The sequence below is a fragment of the Suillus subaureus genome (genome assembly GCF_016647635.1).
Source record: "Suillus subaureus strain MN1 chromosome Unknown BJ212scaffold_93, whole genome shotgun sequence".
NCBI lineage: Eukaryota > Fungi > Basidiomycota > Agaricomycetes > Boletales > Suillaceae > Suillus > Suillus subaureus.
Window position 1 is genome coordinate 21,388 of NW_024538649.1, and position 10,187 is coordinate 31,574.

The 10,187-nt window shown below is 41.1% G+C and overlaps 2 protein-coding genes across 2 annotated transcripts; both read right to left on the reverse strand.

Annotated features, from left to right (window-relative positions):
• Positions 1–5,441: 5,441 nt before the first annotated feature.
• Positions 5,442–5,796, reverse strand: BJ212DRAFT_1286525 (uncharacterized protein; the record flags this gene model as incomplete). The annotated part of the gene is made up of 3 exons (XM_041331946.1): positions 5,442–5,510; positions 5,554–5,679; positions 5,728–5,796. Coding segments are annotated over 3 exons (264 nt in total), but the record flags the coding sequence as incomplete, so codon positions are not given.
• Positions 5,797–7,218: 1,422 nt separating this feature from the next.
• Positions 7,219–8,474, reverse strand: BJ212DRAFT_1555942 (uncharacterized protein; the record flags this gene model as incomplete). The annotated part of the gene is made up of 7 exons (XM_041341945.1): positions 8,252–8,474; positions 8,030–8,206; positions 7,951–7,985; positions 7,823–7,898; positions 7,625–7,767; positions 7,357–7,533; positions 7,219–7,306 (listed from the first exon to the last, which is right to left on the reverse strand). Exons 1-7 carry the CDS (start codon positions 8,432–8,434, stop codon positions 7,219–7,221), a joined length of 879 nt encoding a protein of 292 aa, XP_041186079.1. The 5' UTR covers positions 8,435–8,474.
• Positions 8,475–10,187: the final 1,713 nt, after the last annotated feature.

The window sequence follows — 10,187 nt, forward strand, 5'->3', positions numbered from 1 at the left end:
CATCACATCAAGGTCCAGTTGGATTGATGACTCAGAGATGAAGCTTTCTGAATGCCGACCCTATCGTCTCTATTTACCATTATACCATGCATGTAGTATATAAATAGCCAAATGTATTGTACAATAGATGTTGTCTTGTTGTAATGATTGCATTTGAATTTAAACATTCAAAATGAACAAGGTCAAAACTGGACTTAGCTGCCTCTGAGATTTGTTTGGACTTAGAAATTTTTTTGAAAATGCATTGTAATTGAATTATCAAAGTAGTACTACATTAATACTGGTATACAAGTTGAATTGTGCTGCACAGTTCTGTAGGCCATGTAGAACTGTGAGCAGCTGGATGCCTTGTGGTCTGAGTGTGCTGGGACCCTGGTGGAACTGTAGAGTCTGTCACTAGCTGCACAAGAACACAAATTTTGTGCTTCCTGTGGGAAAAGTTGTGGTTTGCTGATGAACCCTCTGCCACCCCCTGGTACACTGTCAGCAGTTGCAGATTCTGCCATCAGAACCTGCCTATCTAAAGCCAGGTGTGCTTGTTGGAAAGTCAGCAACTTGCTATCACATGACAACTCTTTGTTGCCCCCATATATATGTGGCAAGCACATAGCATTATGCTGGTAAATCCCAATAGGTCTGCCAATATGATAGATTTGGGAGATTCCATCACCATAGTCTACCTATTTATTCCTTTGTCATTTGAGCTGCAATTATGATATATATTTTCAATCTTATACATCAGGTAAAGCTAGCTAACTCTTTGTCATACTGTGGTCAAATGCCTGATGAAGGCTTTGCTTGCATTTTCTTGAGTCACAGTAATCCTTACAATCACTGCAGGCATTTTCCCATTTTCCTTCAACAAACATCCAAAAAACATTGATTGAAAAGATAGAAATTTCCTCTCATGTTGCCTGTCAAGACATTGAAAAAAATAAATTCATGTGTTAAAGATTTTCTGTGCATGGGTCATGATGCAAAAATAGGTCATGCTCTTTCAAGGATAATACTGGATTTTCTATCTATTGTCTTTTAAATAGCAGGTTACAATAATGTAACATTTTTGTCCAAATATACTATGTTTTTCAAATGTTTTGTGTATATTTGAAAACACAGACAAGAAATTTAACCTTATTGTAAGCTGCTGTTTAAAAGAAAATAGATGGAAAATCCAGTATTATCCTTGAAGGAACATGACCAATTTTTGCATCATGTCCCATCCAAAGAAAGTCTTTAACACATGAATTAATTTTTTTCAATGTTTTGACAGGCAACATGAGAAGAAATTTCTATCTTTTCAATCAATGTTTTTTGGATGTCTGTTGGAGAAAAATGGGAAAATGCCTGCAGTGAATGGTACCATACATATGGGTAGAATGCAATCATTCATGTGGAGCTCCAGAATAGAGCAATGAGTCATTACAGCAACAATACCATCCCTTTGTGTATGGAGACAACTGTGATGTGTCATACAGCCTTGGTTGCATTGCTAATTCACTCACTAGTGATGCAAGTGCAAGCTAGAAAACACCAACATCAAAAATCAGATGGTCTCTGTGCTATTCATACTATACCTATTCCCTTATCTTGTTTGATATTCCCCAAGACAGCTCACAGAGCACTGCATGCTGGCAGTTTCAGCAATATATAAATATAGAAATTCACTCTCACCCACTGATGATGCATCACAGAGGGTTAATTAAAGTCTGTCACAAAATTCAAGATTTTGAGAAAAATATTCTATGAGTTCCCACTATACAGGGCATCTAGTACCTGCACTCATATATTCTCGTGATCTCCCAGCCCATGCAAATCACCTCTGTACATCAGCAACACAATATTTCCAGGATCAACAGCCAGGATATTAGAGTCTGTTTGGGAAGATGATTTCACCCAACTTTGCCCAACTTGAAAAAAAGAAAAACATCATTGAGTAAGCTCAGAGCTTGAATTAATGTCACGCTGATTAGCACTATCAGTAACATATAGTACAGCACATATGCTCTATGTATGCTACAGCCATGCTGCCCCATCTCTTGTGCCACACTGATAACCCTCCCACCAATGAAGATGAGATGAGTTCAGAGGATGAGCTGGATGAGCAGAATGAGGAGGATGAGCAGGATGACTGGCAGGCCCATATTGAGGATGCTGAGCAGTCAGATATGAAGAAGCTCCAACTAATTATATACTTTTTTCAGAACTTGGTTACTTCAGGTTCTCAAGTTGTCAGTCTTGCCAGGGACACCATTACCTCCTATACACATGCATATTACAACAAACAACCATATCACACCTCAGCTCTGTTGGGGATTGACTGGGTAAATGAGCTTCTGAGCGGCCATCCAGAACAAATCCAATGCAAGCTTGGTGTACACTGCCACATATTCTTTGTATTGCAGGATGTACTTCATAGTGGTAGGATAAGCGATTCAAGAAATGTCATGCTGGAAGAGCAGCTGGCTATCTTCCTGTATGCCTGTGTTACAGGCCTTGCTGAGCATTTTCAATGCTTGAATGATACCATATCGAAGTATGTCCTCCCTTAGTTCTCATACTTATGTGTTTAATATTCCTCACAAGGTATTTCAAACAAATTCTCATTGCACTATCCTCTCAGCCAATCTACTCTACCTATGTCCGGCTTCCAGATGCACAAACTCCAACACCTGCCAAAATCCTCAAGACAAAGAAATTGTATCCCTACTTTGCCAATGTAACTGGTGCCATCAATGGCACTCACATTGCATGCTATCCTGATGCTGCTGATCACGATGGTGCTTGTGACCAAAAAGGAAACTTAATGCAAAATTGCCTTGCCATGTGCAATTTCAATGTGTGTTCCACTTACATGTTAAGTGGTTTCCAGGGGTCTGCAGCAGACACTTGCCTCTACAATGTGGCTTGTCTAACCAACTTCACAATCCCTTCAGGCAAGCTGTACCTTGCAGATGCAGGATTTGCTGTGTGATGAGTTGCTCGTGCCTTATCATGGTGTATGCTACCACCTTGCTGAATGGGGCAAGGTGAATATGTTGTATGTTATCCCACTAACTTACTGCCCCTAGTACTTATTTTTTTCAGGCCTTGCAACCCAAAGGAACTGTACAATCTGCATCATGCACAGCTCTGAAATGTCATTGAGTGTATCTTCAGTGTGTTGAAAAAGCGCTTCCAGATCATTTGTCTCCCTCCCGAGTACAACTGGGAAATACAATCTTGCATCCCTCCAGCGGTGTGTTTCATCCACAACATCATCTGCATCCATGACCCTGATGATATCTTGGACTACCATAATGTGGGGTCTGATGAATGGGGGGCTTGTTATGACAGTGGTACACTCACTGATGGACCACCCACTGATGCAGCATGCACACGTGCACACCAAGTCCACGATGAGATCACACAATCAATGTGGGTCAATTACCTTAAAGAAAGGTATCATAGAGGCAAAGCTTTACTGCCTGGTGTACAAGTGCTGGTATAGAATAGTCAGTAGTTTTTATCTTGTTGTTTGTTGTTGTGTTCAGTTCCCTCAATGTACAATGTATTGTCTTTAGCCTGAACATGATCCTGGTTTGCATAATGCCCTTGGTCAGCCATTCAGTGCATCCCTTCTACACCTCTTTAGCAAACTAGCCAAAGACCACATCAGTTCAACCCCGATGTAAGGAATGAGATTCCTCCAGGCATAGATCGCCCATATTTCAACTCATGACGATTGGTACAGCACATGACTCACTATCCATGACTTTCCCACAAAACACACCAGAGGTGCGACACTTTCCCACACTATGTGACACATTCCTGTGCACATGCTTGGTTGCACTTTGTCATGCAGCATCCTGGAGCATCCATCCATCATCCAACCAGTTCCCTAGTGAGTCCTTCCTTGTCTATTATCATTATCAGACCATATTTAGTATTTGTATGACATTATTTCATTATGGACCCTGTCCTTATCTCATTTTACATACATAGAGTGCTCCCTATTCGCTTCCGAGCCCTGGGAGCATGCCCAGGCACAGCTTACCTGTTGCCAGGAAAGTTTTCATACACCTACCACCACCACAGCATAGAACAACCACCATCATGTCACTTAGTCTCTAGAGTGAGAATCTATTATCTTCAGCCAGCATGCATTAGTTGTCGCCCTAGCCATCAGCATCAGTCCATTATCATCAGTCTCCACTCAGCAGTCTCAATTCATGTCCTCACACCATCCTTCAGTCTTTTATATGTTCGCACACTGCATGCGTCTTATTCCCATGCTTTGCGCCCTTACACGCTTGACATTCCCACATGCACACTTCACCAGAGTTGACCTGGTGTCACTTTGTGGATCCTTGCTTTCCTTGCTTCCCTTAAGGGTCGAACATATCACCTGGTGCACTTCGACCAACAATTTAGAGAGTCAGTAGGCTTTCCTCTCACCCCAGAGTGAGAGGTCTCTTTCTTTCTTTAACTCTGCAGCCCAGCAGAGTTGTTGAACCTTCACTGACTACTAATGGATTTGAAAATGGTGTCCAGCTCATCATCTCCATCATCAAGATTTGCAAAGCTACCATTCTACACCTCAGTGACCATCGAAAGTCATCCTTTGCTGCATTTGCTGTGCTTATAGAGAAATCCAAGAGTGCTACTCTATGTCACTTTTCACTTGATGTCATGCATGACTGGGCCCTTCATACAAATGAAGCATATATTGTTTAACTAAGTCTAATGCATCTGAGATATGCTGTTACTTTTCCTTACCTGCACTGTACTAAAAAAATACTGCAAATGCCATCTTGTTTAATGGAATTGTAAGAGTCAGCCATTGTGACATCAGTTCAGAAAAGGTTGATCATGGTAACAATCTCATGGTCATCCAAGTCTGTTTCTTCTTGCACACAAAGGATGGCCCACTGCTTGCAGAGTGGAACAGGATCCACAAAATGTCCAGCAACAGTGTCTTGAAGCACCACAGTGGTGTTATTGAGACTATCAGCAACCTTTCCCCCCAACTCTTCCAGTATAAGTGGCATACTGAGATGTTGAGACTTTGATCCTGCTGTGCTCTTTGATTTGGAAGAATTTGGGGGGTGGGAATGATTGCATGAACTATTGTCCCCATCACATTTGTGCTTTGTGATTGATGAAGCAGGTGTAGAATAGGTCAAAGGAGGAACAAAGGGCTGTGTTGCTGCATTGAAACCATCCAGCATGACAGGTGTGAGAGGCGGGGGCAGCAGGGGTATTGGATTGGAGGAGTTGCTCATCTCAGTATCAACAAGACCACCAGGACTGAACTCAACCCAGTCAAGTGCTTTCTCCAGCATTAACATGACTGTGTCACCAGACTCACCACTTGTAACATTGCTACTGGCTGTGGGAGTTGATGTGTCTCTGACATGGTTCATGTTGGTATGGAAGCTGGTCCAGTTGCTCGTGGTCACTGGGATAATACCTTGGAGTTTCTCATAATGCAGCCATCCTTTTGTTTTGAGGCTCTTTGCTTCAGGGTTTTTCTATGTGAATAGTTAGTGCAGTAGAGTGGGAGAGACAAGTAACACATACTGAAACATAGTCTGCCCACACACTCTCACCTCCATCACCAATGTTAGCCCCCTTCTTGATGTTGAATGATAAACCTGAGGCATTGCTTGTTTTATCAACTACTTTATACATTTTTCTTATCTAAAAATATGTTGGTATCAGTGCTAGTGCTCATAGATGAGTACTTACATGACCCCATTTGGATTGGCAGGAATCAGCAGTCTTGGGAGCAGCCTGGTCAGCCTGAACTGCCACCATATGTACAGTAAGCAACAAAACTGTTGCAATGTTTGTATGAGATTGATTACTCTGGCTATATCATTACAGGGATGGCAGCTATGCAAATGTGGATAAGAGCAATATTATAGCCCTACATCCAGGCTACAATAGTTGTACTACACTGGAGATGTGAAAACATTTTCTTAAAAGGATATAAGCAATTTACTACATGGTATGCATTGCAACGGTTTTCATATAAGACCACAATACATAGGATTGGGTCAGATGGCAAGGTATATATGTGAAAAAAGAAGGGTGCTAGTCCTCTCTGCATATGTGTGATAGAGAGGAGAGCCTTTTCTTCCTTGTTACTGACCTGAGATGAGCTGTCTTGAGAATGTTTCTCACAGTGTGTGAAGAGACAGGGAATGTGATGGTGGAATTGATGTAATAGGTGACCTGGACAGCATTATCAGCCTTTCCTGTAGTGATATGTTGAATAATAGCCCTCCTATCAGTAGAGGTGAGCTTGGATGGACACCCTTCACAGAAGTTTTCCTTGTCTGTGTGACTTTCTTTGATGAACTTGGCCACAGTGGACTTGGATACTCCAGTTCTAGAGGAAATTTGACAAGCAGAGAGGCCAGAATAGGAAAGAGAGGATATTATCCCTTTGAGCAGGGGGGGTGGCTTTCATGGTGAATATAACCATGACATATGGAAGTTTTTGGTTTGTATAGTTAGATATGGTTTTAAAATGACATAATGACACCACTTTATAATTTATTTAATGGTGGCATGATTGTTATGGCGTCATAAATGATGATTTATATAGTTTTAATATGTGCTCAAAAAACTGTCCACATGAGTCATGATTTTGTAAGCCTTGTATCTCCACCATATCTCCTCTGATTCTCACAATGTGGTGCTCAATTCAAAGCCCTGAAGCAGCACTACAATATGATATTGGCATGTCACTGAGGTCATTATGTATTCTCACACAATATTGTAAATAGTAAAAAATGCAAAAACATGTGGACAGTTTTTTGAGCCACTGTAGATGAAATACATCTAAGCTGAACAAAATTTTCATAATTATGAAAGTTAGAAGTTTAGATGGATTCTTTTACTGCCTCCTAAATTATTGAACATTACATGAATTTAATCAACTATTATGAAGATTTAGAATGAACTTGCTGCATGATTACTCATGCATATTGAGGGTTAGAGCTCATCCATGATGTTTTTTTTGCCACCTTACATCCAATGTTATACACAAAAAATTTAGTTTTTTATTAAAAGGGGTATAGTACCAGGAGGTAGTATACTAGTAGAATGCGAGAAACACTGGTAGATAGTAAAGGCATGTTTTTGGATGGGGATAGGGTCACAGGTCTCCAAGTCCAAGTCAATGAACAATGCTATGGACAAGTGAAGAATGGATTCAGATCCTTTGTATGACTACTTGCTATCCATGCCATCATCAATATCAAGGAATGCAAGAGCCTCAGCATGTGATGTGGTGGAGATGGTGTTATGGCCAAGCTTCCTGTAAAAATAATGATGGGAAAGCTACAAAATGTGTAAAGATGGATGCACTGTATTGCCTCAAAGATGTTGGCCATAAGCTTATGAAACTTTTCTGGCACTCTCATTCTAAGATCTTCCAGGATTTTGACATGTAAGAGGTAGACTTCACTGAATTGGTTGCCAGTGAAGTTAAACTTTGACAGGCAGCTGCTAGCCTTCCAAGAGAGTGCAGCATACACTTGGATACTTAAAGTCAGTAACCAAAAGCAGTGATGAGAGTATAGAAATTACTGCAGTGCTCATCAGTGCCACCATGGGTATGGTTACTTCTGGGCACTTAGACTTGTTCTCCACAATCTCATTGAACCATTTGGCAAATGGAACACCAACTGACTGAGATCCATTGAAATAGTGGCCTTTCATGAGATGCACCATGATGTCACCCACACAAGGCTTCTTCGATAGTGCAGTAGGCATATTCTTGTGTTGTAGAAGGTGTAAGTAAAACATCATTACCACAAATCAGGAGATATACGTTGAACTGCAAGACACAGTGATAGCTGTGTGTGCGAAGGAATGGTTGGGCAACACTAGTGCAGTCCGAGTTGGGGCTGAAACAAAAGTAAGCAGCAATTTGACTAAATGCATCTTCTTTCATTTCACCATGGAAGATTGGAACTCAGGCTTTGACCTGCATACTAGATGTTGAGATGAAAGTTAACAACAATTATGAATGATGTACTAGGTTAGCAAGAGCCATTGCATAGGATTTATCTGTCTTGATTTGTTTTTCAACCAACACAGCCTTTTGCTTGTGTGCTGCTCTCAGAAGTGCTTCACAAGAAAATTGACTCTTTTTGGTCAACTCAGGATAACTATTGACAAATGTCAGGTGAACCTTTATTTCAAGGATAGTGTCCTGGATAACCTGTCATGTGGTGAAATCCTGTTCGGTCAACTTCACCTTCCCAAGGTTGGTTTGGACCAGTTTTGCAGTTCCAGAGTGGTGGGATGCATATCGGCCATGTCCTTTGGTACAGATCATTGACACTTCCAGCTTGTCCAATGAAGAGATTTCAGCTTTGTGGTTGGAGCTGGACTCCTCCAAGTCAGGTGTACTTGTCTTCGGCATGTGGGTGTCCTCCATTCATATCAGCATCTATATTCAAGTGTTTGGAGCATATTCAGTATGGTAGCTATCATATGGCTGATGCTCTCACCTCACATGCTCATTTATGATCCCATGCAGACTGCAGCACCTTTGCCTGGCAGATAGTCAAAATGTGAACAAGACTGAAGTAAAACACTTACAGGGATGGATTGCTTTTTTTTGGTCTTTAAACCTGAGGTGAAGCTTGGTGTCTGTGATTCGTAAGCATGTTAACTGTGGCATACAATGAGAGAGTGCTAATGTTGCCTTACCTCTGCCGATATGGTGTTTGCAACTGTTTCTAATTCTTCATCACTCAACTCCAAGTTAGACATTTCAGCTTTGCAATCAACTAGATCTTCATCTGAAATCATGCCTTGCTCCCCATATACATCATCAATGACATGGTTCAAAGACTCAGAGGTATGTTCTTACCACACTGCTAGTAAAAATCAGCATTGATAGTAGCCTTTATTGATTAGTAAGCTCACATCTTTTACTAGGTTGTGCAGGTGGCAGTGCTTGATTATCTGAAAGGTTTAGTGACAAGCCTGCCAGCCATGGAACCAGATAACTGTACAGTGGCTCAAAAAACTGTCCACATGTTTTGACATTTTTCACTATCTATGATATTGTGTGAGAACGAACAAATGCCTCAAGGACATGGTTATACCACATTGTAGTATGGCTTCAGGGCTTTCATTTGAGCCCTACACCGTGGGAATCGGTGGAGATATGGTGGAGACATAAGGCTTATAAAATGATGACTCATGTGGACAGTTTTTTGAGTGTATATTAAAACTATATAAATCATTATTTATGATACCACAAAAATCATGCCACTATTATATAAATTATGAAGTGGTGTCATTATGTTATTTTATGACTATATCTAACTATATAAACCAGAATATCTCATGTATCATAGTCATAATCACCATGAAAGCCATCTCCTCTGCTCAAAGAGATGATATCCTCTCTCTGTCTTATGCTGGCCTCTCTGCTTGCCAAATTTCCTCTAGAACTGGAGTATGCAAGTCCACTGTGGCCAAGTTTATCAAAGAAAGCCACCCAGACAAGGAAAACTCTGGTGGAGGACATCCATCCAAGCTTACCTCTACTGACAAAAGGGCTATTATCCAACATATCACTACAGGAAAGGCTGATAATGCTGTCCAAGCCACCCATTATATCAATTCCACCATCACTACCCCTGTCTCTTCACAAACTGTGAGGAATGTTCTCAAGGCAGCTCATCTCAAGGCAGTAACAAAGAAGAAAAAGCCTCTTCTCTCCATCAAACATAGGCAGAGAAGACTAGCCTTTGCCTTAGCTCATCAACACTGGACTGTAGAGGACTGGAAGCATGTTATATGGTCAGATGAGACCAAAATCAATAGGATTGGGTCAGATGGGAAGGTATATGTATGGGAAAAAAAAGAAGGGAGATGGCCTAACAGACAGAGAGGTTAATGGGACTGTCAAGTTTGGAGGAGGTTCTTTAATGGTATGGGGCTGTATGGGATGGAATGGTGTGGGAATGCTTGCTGAGGTTGAGGGGAAGATGAATGCTGAGCAGTATGTGGACATTTTAAATGACCACTTGCTGCCTAGCTTGGCAGAATCAGGGATTGATGAAGAAGATATCATTTTCCAACAGGATAATGATCTCAAGCACACGTCCAGAAGAGCTAAGGAATGGTTTGAAGAACATAACATCAATGTTCTTGACTGGCCAGCACAGTCTCCT